The 19,638-nt window shown below is 41.7% G+C and overlaps 3 protein-coding genes across 6 annotated transcripts; 2 read left to right on the forward strand and 1 right to left on the reverse strand.

The window, feature by feature from the left end:
- Nucleotides 1–255: 255 nt before the first annotated feature.
- fam221a (family with sequence similarity 221 member A) lies at nt 256–2,111 on the reverse strand (the record flags this gene model as incomplete). The annotated part of the gene is made up of 6 exons (XM_079175767.1): nt 256–368; nt 1,048–1,180; nt 1,298–1,367; nt 1,491–1,685; nt 1,795–1,968; nt 2,047–2,111. The coding sequence occupies 6 exons, from the start codon at nt 2,109–2,111 to the stop codon at nt 256–258; spliced, it is 750 nt and encodes a 249-aa protein (XP_079031893.1).
- Nucleotides 2,112–2,695: 584 nt separating this feature from the next.
- On the forward strand, nt 2,696–7,579 carry ccdc126 (coiled-coil domain containing 126). 4 transcript variants are annotated; one of them, XM_079175687.1, is made up of 3 exons: nt 2,696–2,837; nt 5,115–5,841; nt 5,994–7,579. In XM_079175687.1, the coding sequence occupies exons 2-3, from the start codon at nt 5,604–5,606 to the stop codon at nt 6,242–6,244; spliced, it is 489 nt and encodes a 162-aa protein (XP_079031813.1). In that variant the 5' UTR covers nt 2,696–2,837; nt 5,115–5,603; the 3' UTR covers nt 6,245–7,579. The 4 variants fall into 4 exon arrangements, with proteins under 4 accessions (XP_079031813.1, XP_079031810.1, XP_079031811.1 ...); XM_079175684.1 differs by lacking the exon at nt 2,696–2,837 and adding an exon at nt 2,997–3,317; XM_079175685.1 differs by lacking the exon at nt 2,696–2,837 and adding an exon at nt 2,997–3,288.
- Nucleotides 7,580–8,164: 585 nt separating this feature from the next.
- tra2a (transformer 2 alpha homolog) lies at nt 8,165–12,551 on the forward strand (the record flags this gene model as incomplete). Its single annotated transcript, XM_079176711.1, has 8 exons — nt 8,165–8,309; nt 9,737–9,870; nt 10,015–10,150; nt 10,732–10,788; nt 11,291–11,479; nt 11,922–12,037; nt 12,194–12,385; nt 12,470–12,551. Exons 1-8 carry the CDS (start codon nt 8,274–8,276, stop codon nt 12,549–12,551), a joined length of 942 nt encoding a protein of 313 aa, XP_079032837.1. The 5' UTR covers nt 8,165–8,273.
- Nucleotides 12,552–19,638: the final 7,087 nt, after the last annotated feature.

Here is a 19,638-nt window from a genome sequence, read left to right on the forward strand (position 1 = left end):
TTGGATCAATATACTTCCAGTTGATTGTTTAGTCGTTAGGTGGGATTTAATAACTACTGCTGCTGACAGTTGGTTGGACCCCTTTGTCACGACAGTAACAAAGACAGACACTTCACTGAAAAAGAAAATACTTGAGCTGTGAAACAATCACAATGTTTTTTAAGCTAAGATTAAATGTTACAGATCAGAAGAAGTGTACGATTTATTTGCATGGTAAATGTTGCCCAGTATGGACGGTTTGACAGAAGTTGCTTTTCACTGTTTGTTGGTCTCTCTCTTACGGTGAACAGAGCTTGATGCTTTAGTAGACGTTTCTTTGATCCTTGATGCAGAGCATCTCTGCTGGCAGCCATTTTCTCTGTCTTGATCTGAAAAACATACGGCAGGCAGAGATTATGAAAATCACGTGATGGGTAGCAGCGGCGAATACTGTGAACCTCACAGGAATGAAACTTATTTTAAATCTATGCTTTGAGCATTAACTATACCAGGATCTGACGCACAGATGTTAAAAGTAAAGGCTTGTAATTTATAGAATGAGAAATGCATGGACTTTTGCATCATCGCAGATCTACTACAAATGTAGTCTGGGTCAGACCTCAACGTGGTAATAAAATCTAAGGGGTACGTACACTGGACCCTTTTGATCGGATCAAGTCTCTACTCTGCAGACTTGCTTGTTCAACACTGATGCTGTGCTGCTCTTTGCTGCCCTCACATGCTGCTTAAAGGAACTTTCTTCTCCTTTGGTGCAATGCATGCACACACACACACCTGCTCCAACAGTCTAACGAAGGCCGACTCACCAAAACAGTCCATGAATCAAAGATTGTCTGAGCCAGAAAAGGGCTTGTATTTGTCCTTGCTGGGGGGCTGATGTTTCCCCTCGTGACTACAAGTGCATGGGATGTTCCAGACTCACCCTACCGAGCCTCAAGAGACGAGCAGCTCTCACATGCACATACACAAGTTTAAAACTGACAACTCTGCTGCATCTCTCTGTTCCAAATTACATCGTCACATAGAGGCTACTTTTCTGGTTCTCACCTGAGCCGCTGGCTTCCAAAGCGAGGTAACCGTCCAATAAGGAGCTGAACCCCGTCAGCCCCCCCATGGCAGCATAAGGGACGTCCCTGCCAACAGGCTGACCACGCGCCTCCCTCTCTAGTTTAGTCTCAACCTGACAAAAAACAAAAAGTGATTTGAGTTCAAATTGAGCTGAACAAACAGTAGTAATATGGGAAATCTATGTCCAGCATTAGCCAAGGATCTGTGTTTATTGCTTGACTCTACTCACCAGCGTCTGATGGGCAGAGCTGGGCTGACCGCACCCACAGGTGTAGGGGCTCTTGAACCCAGAACAGGAACTGCCTGAAAAATGTTATTCTCATCTTGACCATGAACTGTACATGTGACTCAATATGCGTAAGATGCTAGAGTTAATTTGGGTTAGAATGAAACTTCTCCCTTTAAATGTAGTAATTGCATACTCACACTTTTTGCACAAGTGGCCAGTAGCTTCACTGTGATCCTGAGGAAAGTGTTTACACCTGCAGCGGACAGGATTTGGCCCAATCTGGGGAACATACTGGTAGGCAGAACAATGACACCCTCTGACCTGGCATGGTAGGGCTAGGGGCCGCTCAGAGGGGACCACCTCAAAGTCGGTCTTGTGTTGCTTGTACCTGAACAAAATGACATTAATCACAAATGTGTTTATGCATGTGAGTCTATGTGTGTGGTGGCGAGAAGGGGATGACACTTGATTTCATGCGTTATCGAGGATCGCACTACCTATGTGTACAGAAGCACCGTGTCTCAGGACCAATGAGTTTGCAGTCGATGCCTCCTGGAACCCCAAAGCTGACATACAGCCTGTTTTTCACTCGTTGGGGGAGCAACTTCCTCTTGTACTCGTCATATTCCTCTGGAGTGAACAGTTGTCCTCCATCATCATCACCCACAATCCTTGAAAAGACAAAACCACCAATACAAAAAGTAGTTATCATGGGCATATACTAAATACAGTCTAATGTTGGGACAAACCTTTTGTACTCCCAATAGTCATCGACCGCTTGTAGAGCTGATTTATCGAGACATATTTTCTCCATTGTCAAAAATCCGGTTTGTTCAGTTTTGTCTTGCACAGCAGGACACTTCTGTTTACCACGGTAAACCTTACAGTTGCCATGGAAATGTTTGTAGGCTCCCTCTAACGGTCGTAAAGTGAGCTGCAAGCACGCAAATACACTCACAGGGAGAGAGAGGGAGAGGACAGAAAGGAAGTTAAACTCAGATCAAGCTAACATTAACATTAGAGAGAGAGAGAGAGAGAGAGAGAGAGAGAGAGAGAGAGAGAGAGAGAGAGAGAGAGAGAGATACTTTATTAATCCCACAAGGGGAGGTTTTCTTTTGCTACAGCAGCAATTATGGTACAGGTAAATAACATAACAGAGTGAAAATATTAAATATCAAATGCACAATATATACAATAAAATAGAATATTAAATTAACTAACTAAATAAACTAAACAGTAGAGCAAAGATTTAACCAAACAACAGAGTAACAGTGTTATAGCTTTGTGATTGATTTGAGGCCAGAGGTGATTTATTGTACAGTGTTATTGCAGTGGGCAGGAATGTTCTCCTGTATCCTGTGTCTGTCTAGCAGCAGCTAACATTAACATTAGCAGCCATGTAGCTAACACCCTGAACACGTGTCCACAAACTCTACAAGCTCAAGTAACGGGAAACAGTTCGCGCTTTGTTTTTGTTGTTTAAAGTAAACCGGATGAGCTGCAGTTTAAATGTTTACCTGCACTGAAGACAACTAATAACGTGAGTACAACTTGTAATGTTTACTTTCGTCTCGGTGTTAAATTGAGAGCGAGAGAGAGAGAGAGAGAGAGAGAGAGAGAGAGCGAGCGTGCAGTATAACTACATTTCCCAGAATGCAATGGTAATGACGCATTCAGTAGACGTTCAGGGGCACCATGACAGTATGCACAGTTGCACGCATGGAATTCTAGCTACCGACTTTTCGCGAGGACCTCATCGTCTTCGACACCGAGTAGGGAGAAGCTGAAATGACAGCGAGAGAGGACGGACACCTCATCATGACGCTCGGTAGATAACGGTATTGAGGGACTGCACGAGACACTCCCCCCCTCCCGCGTGTGCAACGACAGCGCAGGTTTGCTAAACAACAAACACCATTCAGTGTCAGCCAGAGGTAGCAGCTGATGCTCATTCTCCTCTGGAGCGCGTGAAGTCCTGCTGCGACCTCAAGGTAGCTGCTCAACAGACAACACTACGGGGGTAAAGTGTCTGTTTTTGATGGGATTTGCTTCATTTGCAGTCAAGTTTGAGCCTTGCGACTTAACGTGTACGTGGAGCTAACCTCAGTGTTGGTGGAGTTGGGAGAATAGCTTCAACTGAGCTTGAGCGGCTGCTAATAATGATGCTAAAATGAATTTTAGGTTTAAACAAAGAAAAGTCGTGAAATAAGTATCCAAAAATAGTGCATATTTCACTTGTTGGTCGAGTGTTAGTTTACTTTTCACATGTGTAACTTGACAGTGTGTACATATACATGTCCTATCATGCTCATTGTTTAAGTCTTCATATATATTTAACATTATCGACATTTCAGTTTTTAGTTTATACTACAGGTCAGGTGATTAAGTCTGTCTGCCAGCTGTTGAAACACACGTGACAGCTGTGATAATATTTAACCTCGAGATTAGATATTTTGACTGACAATGCGTGCCTTATCATTGTCAATCCTCCCATTAGGTACACTAACATCCACACAGTCCCCTAAACAAGTGGAACATTCAATGTCTGAGGTCGGTGTGCCTTCCCATGGAACAATGATCATGCCTGGTGAATAACCTGATATGGCAGTGGTTCAATACCCAAAACTCTTCTGGTTGTTGTCAATTGTCAACCCTATTAATAAATCAAGATGGATGTGATCTGTTGCCTGGCATATGGAAGGCACAGCTAATCATCCTGAAGATGAATTTGCCCCGTTGCTCACCCATATCTGTTGACATAGCACCAGACACAGAAAGCAATAGTTCCCTGTGTACCATGCATTGTGTGTTTTCTTTTAAATGTACGGCACAGTTTGAATGGACTTAATGTGACTGATGATGAAGTTACATATTTGTCAGCCGCAATGTCATTTGCGTCCTGACCAGTTTCAACTGTTACTTGCATCGAGTCTTTACGCCGTTGCTGGTCTTTCCCTTCTAGTTCTTGCCTGCTGATACACAGTAGCGACCAGGTCATAGGAAGGGCATGTTTGTGTGTGTGTGTAGATAGAAACAGGGAAGCATTGCTAAACGGATTCTGTTACATTTCTTTTCATAATTGATTCCTTTCGTCACTGTCCCCTCTCTGGCTTCAACAGGAAGTGACACTACCACACCCAAGAGAGAGAGCGCGGAGAATGAACTCGGTGAAGAAGTTGTGAAAACTGAGAAATGATCTCCCAATTTCCCCTGCATGTGCACAGTGCACTCACAGGCTATTTGTCAGTCAAACAGCCATTGTGGAGGTGGGATTAGTGAATGAATGCCCTCTGTGCCACTGGTTGTTGCTTTGTCGACTATCTGAAGCTTGCAAAGTGGGTCCCATGAAATCTAAACTGGTAATCAGGTTTCTGGGCTCAGGGAGCTGAAAAACATTTGTTGATGAGTGGGCTATTGTGCACCCTGATCCAAAGCAGCAAAGGCATCCATCTTTAATAGTGGATAAATAATATATATATTTGATGTAGCCACCAGCTCCTTGCCAATGAAGATGAGGTGGATTTTGCTCTTCAACCCGCACATGCAGTTGTGTTTGTTTGTCTGTTGAAAGATCTTGGTGCATTTGTCCACCCAGAAAAAAACCCACAATGCTCAACAGAACTTTGAAGAAGTTACAGAAGGGCTTGAGAAATTACCCTTTGAGTTTCTTTTATCAATTCATGATATTGCAGCATTGCTAACATTTAAGCATCATGCAAGAAATTGAGAAAAGATGACGAAACAAATATGTCTCGGTTTCTCTCGTTTGGTTAATCATATCTCTCTTTGTTTCTCTTTGTATGCTTCTCCAACATAGTCAACGATGCCGGCGGACCCCCTGCCTGAACGCCCAGTCTGCATCGGTGATTTGACGCGAGACATCCTGCAGCCAAAGCACCTTTTCCAAAACCCCTGACTGCCGGTGTCTGTAGGTGTCCGCTTCCTTCTGGTTCCACTTCCTGACCTCGGCTGTTGCTGAACACTTTTTCTCACCTCCTCTTAGGAGGGTCAGAGTATCTTAAGTGGTTAGAGAAACTTTTACTGCTTAATGGGTATAATGCAAGCATGTGTCCTTGCTGGAGCTCACCTTGAGTGAGGCACGACATCCCCAGCAGCTTTAGAAATGCTTCGCACTGGACTCTGACCTTTCTGTAGATACGGACCGCATTAAAGAGAATCTCCTCACCATAATCAAGTAATTATCACTCTACTTATCATTTTATTGCCATATCCACACCCAAAGAAAAGACCATCAGCCAAAGACCGGGCCTCTGCAGCGCCCCTCCCCTTTCGCCAGCACAGTACCATGCTGGGCGCACTCCTGCGGAGGAACATGTCCCAGAAGCTGAGTGTGCTGCTGCTGGTATTCGGCCTGGCGTGGGGATTCATGCTGCTGCGGTACACTGTGCAGCAGCCTCGCCATCAGAGCAGCGCCGAGCTACGGGAGCAGATCCTGGAGCTCAGCCGGCGATACGTCAAGGTCCTGACGGAGGAGAACCAGAATGCACCGGGTGGGCTGCAGGGAACCTCCATGGCCGGCTCTGGTAAGGATTCAGGAGGACGTTAGAAATGCTGTTTTTATTACTGCTCTGTCATCAAATCACTTGCTTACTCCTGAAACATTTGGGTTTCATTTATTCATTTTCTTCCTTGTGTTTGTTTTCCCTCATTTCCTTCGCCTCTCACACACACACAGCTGATCTGAAGAGGACTATCGCTGTGCTGCTGGATGACATTCTGACTCGACTGGTCAAACTGGAGGGGAAAATCGATTTGGCGGTCAATGCCTCCTCCACGAATACCTCCCACACAGCAGGGGGCGTCCTTGCCTCTGCTGCTGCTGCCCTGCAGAAACCCTCAAAGCAGGACACACCTGGCAGTCACCCGGGAACGTCCCGCCTCCACCCACACATCCCCAACAGGCCTCGGCCACATAAACGAGCATAGTCTTAATAGATATATATACATTTTTTTTAGCACATTACACTTTCCCAGCATTTATCACTGATGTTAGCACATCAGACACATGAAAAGCAATAGGGAGACATATAGACATCCAGAAACTTTAAATTTGGGATACTTCTCAGAAAATGCTCAGCCAGCTCAGAAGGAAGGAGGATTTCTCTATGCTGATATTTATTTATTTTTTACCAAGACTTTTTAGCAGACTTCTTTTTTTTATATTTTCATTGCTGATTTTGTTTGGCTTAGATTTAATGCCATATTTGAATCGTCTGACTTTTTAAGCAGATGCAGAGAGGTGTAAATACTCTTGAAACTGAACCAGATTCTCATACGCTTTATGATAAAAAATGGCTTGAAATGTTCACCCATCTACATCGGAAACTATTATACAACAGTGCTTCAATATATCAAAATGCTGAACAGTACACTCATGATAGGTAGGGCAGGTGTTTTTGTTTTGTCAATGTTTAGTTTGGCGCAGTTGCTAATTACTGTATAAAGAAGATTCTACTTTGAGCTTACACATAGTCTTAAGAATACTTAAATAGTGTTTGTCTGTGAGAGATAATCCAAAGAATGTTATTTGCACTCCATCTGCAGACAGTGTAATTGTTGATTTACAGTTGCTGCAAACCAGTTTGAGGTTTATGCAGACTATGATTGGATGATGCCTATTTGCCACTGTAAACATGAGCGTGTCAGTTGAAATCCAACGGTTCCCTTGCCGAGTGTTGATAAATGATTTAACTAGGTGTGTAGCACATTGAATGTACTTTGTAGTCAGTCTTAAGCCCCTCAGTGCTGTTAGGATGACTGACCTACTGCTGAAACATGTTCAGGGTTCATGTTGCACTGTGACTCTTTAGAGATTTTCTAAAAATACTGGGCCGTTCCAACTTTGACTTGAGGGGTATTTTAGGAGGGCGGACGTCAGGCTCTGGAATATTAATTCTTGCAACCTTTCTGCTGGTTTCCATTATACTGAGAAACTCTGGCACCTGCCCAGAGGAGGAAGATCTTTAGTTTGCACATCGTGACGCTCATTAACGTGATGACTTTGTGCGACAAGATGAGCAATACTTTCATCGATACTACTTCGGAATTATATGAGACGAAGTCAATGTGGGTGGCAAAACATGAGGGGAAAATGTTGCTTACACATTACAGACCTAAATATAAACGAAGGCCTCAACTGAATTATCAAACTGTTTTGACTGTGTCTGCATTAAGTAATGCCATAAATGTACTTTGCTTCCGAATGCTAAAGTAGAAAAGTTGGTGAGCCAGACAGCTAATGTGAGATAGTTTTACTAATAAATTGACCTCATGGAAAATAGAATCTATCTTCATTTAAATCCTTTCATTTTTATTGACATTGTAAAAATGTGCCTTTTTTTTCAAGAGACAATGTAACACACAAGACAATCCAAATGTTGAGCCAGTTGTTCTTAAAGAGAGCGTCCTCTACGAGGGGTTTGTGTGTGTATAAGTGAATGTATAATGACGAGTTTTCGTTCATTAGCTTTTACTGAACACTGCAAAACCCTAAGGGACATTATATATTTATTCAAGGCACTTACTGCTATTTTCTACTCCTACTCCACTACATTTGCTAAACAGCTGTCAATCGAAGTAGGCTAACTATAGTTATCAATTCAATCAATACAATTTTATGAAATAAGATCCAGTGTATTAAACTAACTTAACCAGCATCAACATGTACATGCTTAGTGAATACATTTTCATTAATCATATTTCAGTAGAATTATTATATAATATGTAGTTTAAGCTTTGGAGATTTTGAATTATGAGACGTTCCCACTGAAGAACACTGTGAAGGGCCGTGTGAGACGACACGGAAGTGACGTTAGATTCTGCAGCACATAAACATACCACCAACCTCACGCGCCCGCCATCTTCTAGCTAATAAGCGGACATTGTGTTGAACCTCAAGTGCGGGGTTTATTTTCTACCCAAAAAACATACTCTGTTGTGTTTGCTATACTGAACAATGAGTGACATTGAGGACGGACACTATAAAGGACGGGTGAGTCATTGCATCGAATGATATCAAATATATCTTCCCCTTTCTTCAAATTCCTTCCGTGTGGCTGTCGATTAACTTGAGGCCAACTGATATAGCGCGAGCTAACGTGATAGCTAACGCGATAGCTTACCGTTGTTGTTACACGCTTTTGTCCGCTAACATTACCCGTGTTAAGATAGGCGCAGAGGTGTTCTGGTTTTTGCGTCAAGTCTTTGGCGAAAGTAACGCACGTTTTACACGAAAGGTTCTGCTAGCAAGACCGAACCAGACTCTAGCTAGCATGCTAGTTACTGTTAGCTTAAGAGCCACCGTGGTGTAGCTAGATCCGTGTGTGCACGTTAGACCTTTTGCGAATTGTCCTGTTGTGCGTTGCCAGTAGAATGCATCGCTCCTAAAACAAAATGCTTATGAAATTATACACGAGATATCTGTGACGTTTGTTTTCCTGAATCTAGCAATCGGTTAAATGAGAGGTAACTTAAGTCCAAAGCATCTCTTCCTTCCCTCCTTTCACGCTTCTTTTTTTTTTTCTCAAATTGAAAAAAATGCTACAATATACATCTAAGCTCTTAACTTTATAACCTTAAATTGTTGTAACTTTGCTCATTTTCTTAATTTCTGGACTATTAAAAACTTAATGTAGCAACAATGTAATTGTACTGCATTCAGTGTTCCTTTTCATATCATTTAAAACATATTCTCCTTTTCTTAAACCTATGATCTTAATTTTATTGAATGTTCTTTTTTCATTAAGGTAATTGATCGTGAAGGATTTGAAGAGTTTTATCCAAGAATGATGAAGAAAATGTTCAAGATAAAAGAAGGCTAATGAGAACATGTACAGAGCAGAACATAGAAGTGGAAAGGGAGGAAAATGAGACGGAAGAATGGTGTCAGATAGAAGCGCTTGCAGTATAATGGCTAAAATGAAAACTGGTTTCAGTTTTGGGTGAAGAGAAGGAAAAACAGACCTGGAATCAGAAAATGAGAAAACTGAAAAAAGAAGAACGAAGAAGGATAGAAATCCTGAGAAAAGGGAGTAGCGTGTAAAGAATCTGGAAGAATGAATGTGTCCGTAGGTTAAGTAAATATACTGTTTGTGTTCTTTACTATGCTCCCTTTCTGTAACATGGAAATGCATGTTTTATTTCCCCCTTGATGGTCCAGGTGGATATTGAAATAGATCTTATCTGTATATTTGCTATATATGGTTAATAGTAGGCCTCATTGTAAACCAAAGATTGATTTATTGGACTTATAAGATTACTAACCCCTTCTTCCACAGTACATAAATCTGTACGTTTTAGACAGGTGTACTGTATGTGTCCAACATACTCAACCACATCTCACTACTCTGTTATTTTCAGTGTGTAGTTATGCCTGTATGTGTCCATGAGAGAGTTGTTAACGTGCTGCTGTGGCAATAGGGGTCGCGCTCTCCTTCTAAATCGGATCGGGGGAGTCCAGCTCGGGTGAAGTCGGAGAGCAGGTCCGGCACCCCGAGCCCAGCCCGGGTCGCCAAGCGCTCTGCGTCCAGATCCCGCTCGCATTCAAGATCCGGGTATGTTGACCTTTTTACGATGGCACATGTGGTACTGTGATCATATTGTAATGTTCATTAGGGGCTGAAATATGGCAAATTTGCCCGTTTGTCCCCAACAATTATTTCTGACATTGGCCTTTTCTTCCTGTGCCGCATTTTCAGGTCTCGTTCCAGGCGGCAGTCAAACCGCCGCTACAGCCGCTCGCGCTCTCGGTCCTATTCCCAGCGGAGGAAGTCCCGCTCGCGCTCCTACAGCCCCGAGTACCGCCGCAAGAAGAGCCAGAGCGCTGGCAGCAGGGTGAGTGAGGTCTGAAAGGTGGGGCCGTACAGGGGGCTGTGGAGGGAGAACCAGAGAGCACTTAGTGTACGCTCACACACATTTACAAGTGTGTGTGTATCCAGATTTTTGGTGGAGATTGGCTGATTACACATCTTAGCCTGTGAATATTAAGTGTATGAACTTACACGGTATGACCTTTTACTAAATAGTGTGAATGCAAAATTAGTCTCACTCGAAAGGTTTTGGGAACATACTTTTTTATAGGGAGGTAAATCTGTAAGTGAAAAAGAAACTTTGATTTAAAGCTGCTGCATGCTTTAACGATCAGCGGGCTAATCTCAACACATTCTTTTTCCTTCTAGTATGTCATTGTGTCAGTTCTTTGTTTTAGACAAATCACAGTGGTTATAGCAAACAAAATAACTTCAATGTTTTTAAATCGTTGAATTAGTAAACGTATTTACAAGGACTATATGTTTTGTATGATGATATATGACTTTAATTTGTGTGGGAGTGTGACTTGTCGTTAATGCCGCAGGATACCACACATGTAATAACCCGTTTTAATTAACCATCTATTCCTTTCATTATGTCAACAGAGCCACGACTTCACAAAAGAACCAAGCAATCATGGCGGTGGAGATCCTGATGTGAGGGTATTTGAACAGTCTTGAAATATTTTGGGCAAAACAATTGTAATGTTTGTGTGTGGGTCAACAGTCAAACAGATAATTATAACCTAGTAGGGTAAAAAATAACTGATTTCTTCTTTTTTTTAATCGTATTTATGTTTATTTTATTGCATAAATATAGTGTAAATGATTTGAGGTGCATGTGTGTGGATGTAGTTTTCATGTGTTGTAGTTCTGTCTTGTATGGGTTTCATCATGACAACTAGCCATACATGAATGGATAAAAGTATATTAAATATGTATACTTCTTAAGTTGGAGCATTTTAACACTTTTTTTTTTTAACAATGCGGGGAAGCCTTTAAAGCTTTGACCCGACTGCTCGGGGAAAAGCCAGATCAAATGCGGTGCATCCTTATGAAAGCTGTTTAAGATTACAGCTGGCGATGATTGAGGGAAAAGTTATGTAAATCATAAGCTGGATAAACCATAAAATCAACTCTTAACCTTTTATGTTGACCCTTGCAGGCGAACCCTGACCCCAGCATGTGTTTGGGGGTGTTCGGCCTGAGCCTGTACACCACAGAGCGGGACCTGAGGGAGGTGTTCTCTCGCTACGGCCCTCTGGCCGGGGTCAACGTGGTGTACGACCAGCGCACCGGTCGCTCCCGCGGCTTTGCGTTTGTTTACTTCGAGAGAATTGATGATTCCAAAGAGGTGAGTGTTTTTTGGTTTTGTTTATTGGTAAAATGCCCAATGCCTTGTTTTATGTCTAGTAATGTGCTTACTCGCATTCATTTGGTGTTTTATAGTGTAAAATATTCCTTAATTAGATTTAATGAAAAGTGTCATGGCACATTTTAAACTGTTCTGCATCCATATATGGTCAACTGCATATTGTTTGGGACTTTGTTTTCATAGTATTTGTACATGTAGGTTCAATGATCCTCCACTTCGGATCTCATTTATTGATTTAAGGTGTGATTACATAAGTATGCCACTAGGTGTCTGGCTTGCCATAAATTCTCTCACGTTGTTGTCATGTGACTCATATCGAGGGGGTTACAGTGTGTACTGTAGGCGGGCCTTTGTGAAATAAGTACCAAAAAGCAAAAGTCTGATAACATCTTTGTCGTCTCCTCCCTTTTGTATTTCTTAGGCAATGGAGCGAGCCAATGGCATGGAGCTGGACGGGAGGCGCATCAGAGTGGATTATTCCATTACTAAACGCGCTCACACCCCCACACCTGGAATCTACATGGGCCGACCAACTCAGTAAGATAAACACTGTTCAATATTTATCTCGTGGTTGAAATCCCTAAGAAGCATAAATGCACATTTGAACCATCAAATAAACTGGGATGAGCAGATCACACGCATGTCATTTTTGTATCTAACTTAGGTTCTGATTGTTTTTGTTTTTTCCAACAGCAATGGCAGTGGTGGTGGAGGAGGAGGAGGAGGCGGCGGTGGTGGTGGTGGTGGTAGTAGTGGCGGTGGTGGTGGTGGAGGCGGCGGCGGCGGTGGTGGTGGTGGAAGCAGCAGCCGGAGGGGGAGAGACTCTCATTATGACCGTGGCTACGAGCGCTACGACAGATATGACGAGTATGACTACAGGTACAGGTGAGCCATAATATGTGAGCAGAATGTCAATGTTGCGTAGTTTTTACGAGTAGATGTTTTACATTTTCCTCGTCTCTTCTGCAGCCGCAGGCGCTCTCCGTCACCGTACTACAGCCGCTACAGGTCTCGCTCACGGTCTCGCTCCTACAGCCCACGTACGTATTAAGAGAATGCAAACAGAAAGCTTGCCTAACTGCATCCACGCTGCTGTTAGACTGCATATTCAAACAGATGTATGCATCTGGATCACTGGTGAAAGCAGATTGATTCTATTAGTAATGTATTCTGACTAATTCATATTTTCTTTTTGCAGGGCGATACTAAGTTCCTCCTTTCAACGCTCGACTTCCCTCCAATAATTGATGGTGTGTGTGTGTGACTCGTCAAGGTGTTTCTGAGGGGAACATTTTGGATCGGCATGTCAATATCAACAGAACTCTAAAGTTCGAGATGGTTCTTGTTCACATGCAATAGGTGTCTTCATTTTTAGACGTTTTGATGCATCCACGTTGAGTGTGAGCGAAGAACTCTTTCTTCATTCTTAGACTTGCATCCTTCCTTCCCACTTCCCTTCCTGCAGCAATGCCGCCTGTTCTTCCTGTTAGGATCACTGTTGGCGTGGCCCGTGTCATGGTGGGGGGATGTAAACTGGTTTTTTTTGTAAATAATAGGGACAGTCAATTTTACAACTTGTTTTAAGTAAATGGAACAATCCTCTGTGTGTTCGGATCACAGATTGATCTCAATGTTACCGAGCACGGGCCGAGTTTACTGGTAAGCTGCAGGTAATTCAGGTGTTACAATGGAGCGCTATCAGTTCTTTGCTCACATTTGTTATTTTTTTTAGTAAAGGAAGTCATCATTTGAGTTTCTCTAGTTTTATTCTCATGTACTACCTTTTTTTTTATTGTTGTTTCTTTGTATGGAAATACAAATATATGAAAACTCCAAAGTTGAATGTGTTTTTGTGATTAATGTGCATTGAATTGATGTTGAGCTTTTGTTTAGGTGGGAGGTGGTGCTTTAAGTTGAGTGGGTGAGGTGGGAGAACGAGCTGGGAGACTTTCACAGAACAAGAGCAGTGCCAAGACGATGCGCATGATAAGTTTATGTTCGCACAAATTTTAAGTAGCTGATCTGGAGCCACTTTTTGAAACGACAAAAGATTCTCAAAGGGTTGACTTTTCTCTCATTCAGGCTACACCACTGAACACATGCAACGGGCTGATACCAAGCTTTTATTGGGTGGCTTTCGTTACATAAGATACAAAGTTCACATGTAAGAAACCGGATATTATTCAGAGTATTCTTTGACTGTACATAGTTTGTATAGAAGCATTTTTCAATACATTTTCACTGCAACAAAAAGAGACTGTTCTGTACTTCTCATTAACAATGACCATACTAGAACACGTCTTTTCTTTAAGTAGCCCAATGTATGCTACAGAATGCAGCAGGTTGTTCAATATAAGACAATGTTCCCTGTCACATTTCCCTGCATTAAACAAGACCGTAGTGTACTCATGATCAGTTTTTGTCCCAAATAGACACAGTTGGGGGAAGAAAAAAACATATCTTGATGCTTATTGGAGAATCGCAAAAGTAAACCTGAATGGAGGGTTCTTTATCTCTCCGCCTTAATAAAGAGGCACTTTATTGAAATGGGGTTAATGGTCACTGCTGACATGTCATGGGGCCCCTCAGTGTTATGTGTTCAGTCACACAAACTCAAGATAATTCTCAGGGTTCCAAGGTAACGGCTCGCTGGAAGGAAACAAGGGTCAAAGTATGAGATTCAACACTGAAAGCTGTTAATCGTATACATTGTGCTCATTTTAACCGTCATGTCCAGTGAACTTCTATCACTGGAATTCCTTCAGAAACATTTAAATATAAGTATAAGTAAAAAATTAAGCTAAAAAGAAGTCCACTAATTCAGTCTGGATGTGTTTTTTTGCTGAGAAGACGGTGCAGATTGAAGAAAATGCACTTCAGTTTATGGTTATCATGTGAGGTTATATCGTGATGTATTGGGACAGCTTCATATTTTTGGGATTGCATGTAACCTCTCACCTATAGCACTCAAACATTCAGATACATTTGGTTCTAGTTCAGAGAAAAAAGTCCACACCTAGCTCACAGAAAAACCAAAGATGAGCCAATTCATTGTTGCACTCTGGGGAGAGACATGCAGTGCATTTTAATTCTACATTGAATATACAACTTCCATCTTTCCTCCATCAACTTTACCACTTAGTTATTCTGTAGAGGTCAATGCTTTATAATGGAGAGCCAAAGATCTACTCCAGGTGCAACCTGTAGCTTTAAGTACATGTTCTTCTGAAGATAACACTGGGAGCACACACTCCTAACGTACAGGACAATGTCTGAAGGTTAATAGGCAACATATGCTCATGTATTCTGTAGGGTTCGAACACAGGCTGACTGGTGGGGGGTGTAGGCTTGAATTCCCCACGCATGTTCATGTCGGAGCAGTAAACACGAGGCTCCACTTAACAGAAACATTAACAGCACATGATTATCTTACTGATCAGAGTTCTGATGGTATATATGTTCAAAAGAAATATCACCTGAGCTTTCTAATCGTTTTACTTTGGGATAATCTAAAGTTCTTGATTTTAAAAGATGTTTTCTGTTAAATTAGGTTAAAAATGCATTTAAGTTTATATCTTAAAGACAAGTGTCCACATTTAACAAACCGTTCTTTACTGAGCCAGAAATGGGTTTTTATTGTTGTTTTCTTCAACTGTAGGCTAGTTTGTATCAACATAATAAAATGTGAATCAATTTAAAAACAGTTTAAAACTTGTGATCAATATTTTTCACCTCTCTGATTTTAATACAAGTACAAATCCAGACGGCAGAAAAGTGAATGACTTTGCCACAGCATTTTATATCCAAATCAAATAATGATTGGAAATGTATTTGTTCAGTTGATGGATGATTACCTCCAACCTAAAGTCAATATTCACACGCAGTAAATAAAAGCTATATTTTAAACAAGAATTTGCAGAAACCTTTACTCTTGAGAGAATATACTGTGTAGTCAGTTGCAGATTCAACAAATCATGCCCCTTATTTTGCAATAAACACGATCTAATGTAAACTTACAAGCGTGAAAACTGGGAGCACAACAATCCATGTTTCCTCTGCTTTTGGAAAACAAGATATTGAAGAAATTGATTGCTTTTGAGTTGTTTCAAGTGCAGTTTTCTCACCACAAATCATATGGCAACTAATCAATCAAGGTGCTGAAACGAGCAAACAACAGCAGCCAGAAACAAATAATTAATTTAAGAGAGACAATGTGTGACCAAGTCAGCAAATATTCATGTGACTCTGCGTGGAAACACTTACTTGACCAACATGTGGTATTAATATCATCACATGCTCAACAACAATTACAAATATGTCCTCTCAAGATCACAAAAATGGCAAAATCAACAGATGTTTATTAGAAAAATAATTGTATTGTTAAAATACTGACAAATAAAAACAAATAAGAATTACAAGCTATTTCTTAAACACACTATGCAGAGTGGGAAGTGCAGCATGTGTAAAATGGAATAAAACAACTTGCAATTAAAGAAATATTTCATTAAAGACATATGGATAGTTGTGAAACAAAACAATAGTATGACAATATATGTGTGGCTGCTATTAATAGCTTTTAAGAGTTGTTTTGAACAAAACAACAGCAAACATTAACTTAAAAAAATATCCTCACAATTAAATAATCTTTTCTGTAACTGTAGATCTAGATCAAGTAATCTTTCTCAAACTAATTCACAGGATTTGGCTTTTGTTTTGAAAAATAAATAAAGTACGTGACGAGAAAACGAGAAAAGGACTCCAGTTTCTTTTGTTTCAAATAACAAATAACAAAGATATCAGCTTGAACTATATTTGTCCTTATGATAGTTCACCTGGTAGTTTTCCCTCGTTATTTTGGCCTGCTGTTAAAAAGAAAGACATCTTCTTTGGCTTTGAGGGGGAACACGCCGCCATTTTCTAATGAGATGGAGGGTGTCATCACACAGGAGAATCTGTGGAGAAAACCATTTGTATGTGTTGGAGGCTGCATGGAACTCCTTGATGTAAATAGCAAACATATATCTGGACTGTTAAAAAAAAAGAAAAAAAGAATGGCGTTAACATCCATATTGTTTCCATCACTTGGATGTTACTGTAAGGCTCTGGATTCTCCTCAACATGGCGTTCACACCACTGCGTTCCCTGACTCCGTCCGGAGCGGTCAGTCTGTAGTTTAATGCTTACAACTCAACATACAGAACAGACAGAAAACATTATGAGAGATTACAATCGCCTCGCAATAAATACGAAATAAAGCAATCTCACCGGAAAACCGAATCCCTTGATTGAGTGTAGCCTAAAGGGGGTTGTGCGCTTGGCGACGTAGACTACCTCTTGGAGCGAGGCCAGCGGCTCAAAGTTGGGCTATAAACTGCGTTTTACTTCAACCATCTATCTTCTCTCCTCTCTAGAAATATCCCAGACTATGTTTAACCAGATCGATTTTGTCAGTTCTTTTTTTTTTCTCTCTCCCCCTGTGCTGACATTCACCGCAGAAATCTTCCCACATAGGATGCAGTCTAGTCTGAAACTTTATGTCAGTTCGCCCCTATGGAATTTGTCCATAGCGAGGAGTCCTGAGACTGGGGGCGGGGAGACTTTCTGTACATTCCTCAACGATACATTCACTACTCCTCCTGCAGAGCCTGCAGCCACACACACACACACACACACACGCACGCACACTAACACACACTCACTCACGGACACACGCGGACAGGCTGCAGCCATGCATCAGCTCATTTGAACCGACACAGTCAGGCGAGCACTCACATGGCTGCTGTCTCTATATATGTACAACTCTACCATCTACACGGTGCTGTGCAGCAGGCAGGGAGTACCAACTGCTTTCCGTTTCGTTATTTCTATTCCAGTGGAAATCTTAAAAGCCGAATATTCTAGGTTATAAAAAATTGTACGCGCCTAACTATTCCGACGGAAAGCCTCCATGTGTAATACATTATTTATATTCGTCCATACAGAAAGAACGGGCCTATATGGATCCAACCACTGAGTTAAAAGTTATTAAAACACTTTTCGGGAGTTAATACAAATTATACAATGATTACAAGTCTGCCCAAGTTGCACTAAAGTGGAAGTTTAAACGCTCTCTTTTATTCCCTTTTATTTTAACTTATTTAAATGAGTGGTCCACGGATGTAAACACAACCTAAACTTCGTGAAAAGTTGAGAAGAGTTCTAAAAACAGTGCCGCAGATATGGCCACTTTGCTTGCGTTTCGTTACATCTTTATGGCTTGTGACAAAAAACCCAGCAGAGGAAACACGGGGAGAAAATGCATAATTGGCGCGCTGATTCATATAGAATAGTCGAGCCGGGGAGCCAATGAATGGACGCGTTGAGGCCGTGCCAGCAGCAGTAGTACGGAGCGGGGCTGCAGCCCTCTGATTGGACAGCCTCGCCGACCAATCAGAGGGCTTTGTGTGTTCAGCATGCAGAGGAGTAAACCCACTGAGACAGCCATGGCCCCAGCCTGAGCTAGTGGCTGAAGGGCCCACTAAACCAACAGTCCCTTTGTAACCTGCTTTACACGAGCATGCACACCTTGGCCCACTCGTTGGCAAACACTGCAGGGACACAGTAGGCTGCTATCGTTTCAGCTTCAAACTCCAGCTGTTTAGAGGCTAACGTACTTAGCAAAGGATATGATATGTAGGTTGGAAAACATACATTTAAAGGAAAATGAACACGCTAATGCTATTAATTCATTTTTTTTTTAGAATAGTTTGCGTTGTTACTTTCTGGCAACAATTCATGCTCAGTTTTTGATTTGACATTCATTACTCATATAGGACAACTCATAATTATTGGAATTAAATTATGCCAATATGTATGCATGCTCACACATGATACTCCTATCTGAAATGATAGAGGCTACTGTCACACCTGCCGTGTATTGAGCACACCTAAACAATTGTGTAGCCTATTCGGCCTGGAGATTTTGGGATTCAGCTTTAAATTTAGTCCGATGAATATGCTAAATATAGAGTGTCCAGTTTATTAGGTACACACATCTTAAGCTGTTGCAGTGTGATACAACAATTGTGCTTTAAGAGAGGTATTGATTCAACTTAATTGTTTTCAGCTATTTACAGTAGGCTACCGAATTACATGTTACACTGAGTACAGTGTGCTAAGTGTTGCTAATATTTTGTCCACCTTAGAATACATGTTAGAAACACCACTCAGTATCACACAATACAGAGCAACAGCTCTGCAAAACGCAGCTTCCAAAATGTCCCTACGGTTGAATCAAAATCTCTCTAACCAAACAATAACTGAACACTATGACCTTCATGCGAGTAGAATTCATTTTCTAGGACTGTTGTAATACAGTGAATAGATGGGCAGATAGATAGATAAATAGATAGATAGATGGATATAAATTGTTTCACTTTTGTCCTTTACAAATCCATTGTCAGATTTGACCTATTGATAAGCATGTGTACATTTTCATTTTGGGGTCCTTAGTGATGCAAAACTAGAACAAGTTCTGCTCTGAAAGCTCACAGACCTTAGTGCCATCAACAGGAACACACTAGTTCTGTAAATACGGCCAGTGTCACGCAGAGTGACCTAAGTGCGTATACTATCGGCCTTTGGCTGACTGACAAAATATCTTAATGGCAGTTTTGAAATATTTAAGACGTGGATTCCACACGTGACTGATGTGGGGTTGTGCGTTACATAGGACGCTAGGGGCACTTTAGTGTAGGAAACCCCTCCCTCTCTTAGTGAATGCAGATCCATGCCGGAGGTATAGCAGAGAGGGATTTCGCCATGTGCATTCGGTCCACATGGCCAACGCCTCCTCGTAAGGCCAAACGGTCTGAAAGTTTGAAAAAAACAAATGGCGTGGCACCACTCATCTCGCCCAAAGACACCCGTTCAATACAAGTTCGTGTGGCCACGGGCAAATCGGGCCTGCTGTTGGACTTTGAGTCGTGGATCAGGGAGGGCATGGCTCCACTCTAGCTGGGGAAGATGGATGCCGTCATGTGGATAGTAGTAGGCTACGTGTCACTCCCTTCGCTTAGGCAAAAGGACCGGGGAGCGGCGCAGGGCACTATAGTCAAGTTTTCTTAAAATAAAATGTGTCCGGCGTGCAATTTAACAAT

The sequence above is a fragment of the Pholis gunnellus genome (genome assembly GCF_910591455.1).
Source record: "Pholis gunnellus genome assembly, chromosome: 16".
NCBI lineage: Eukaryota > Metazoa > Chordata > Actinopteri > Perciformes > Pholidae > Pholis > Pholis gunnellus.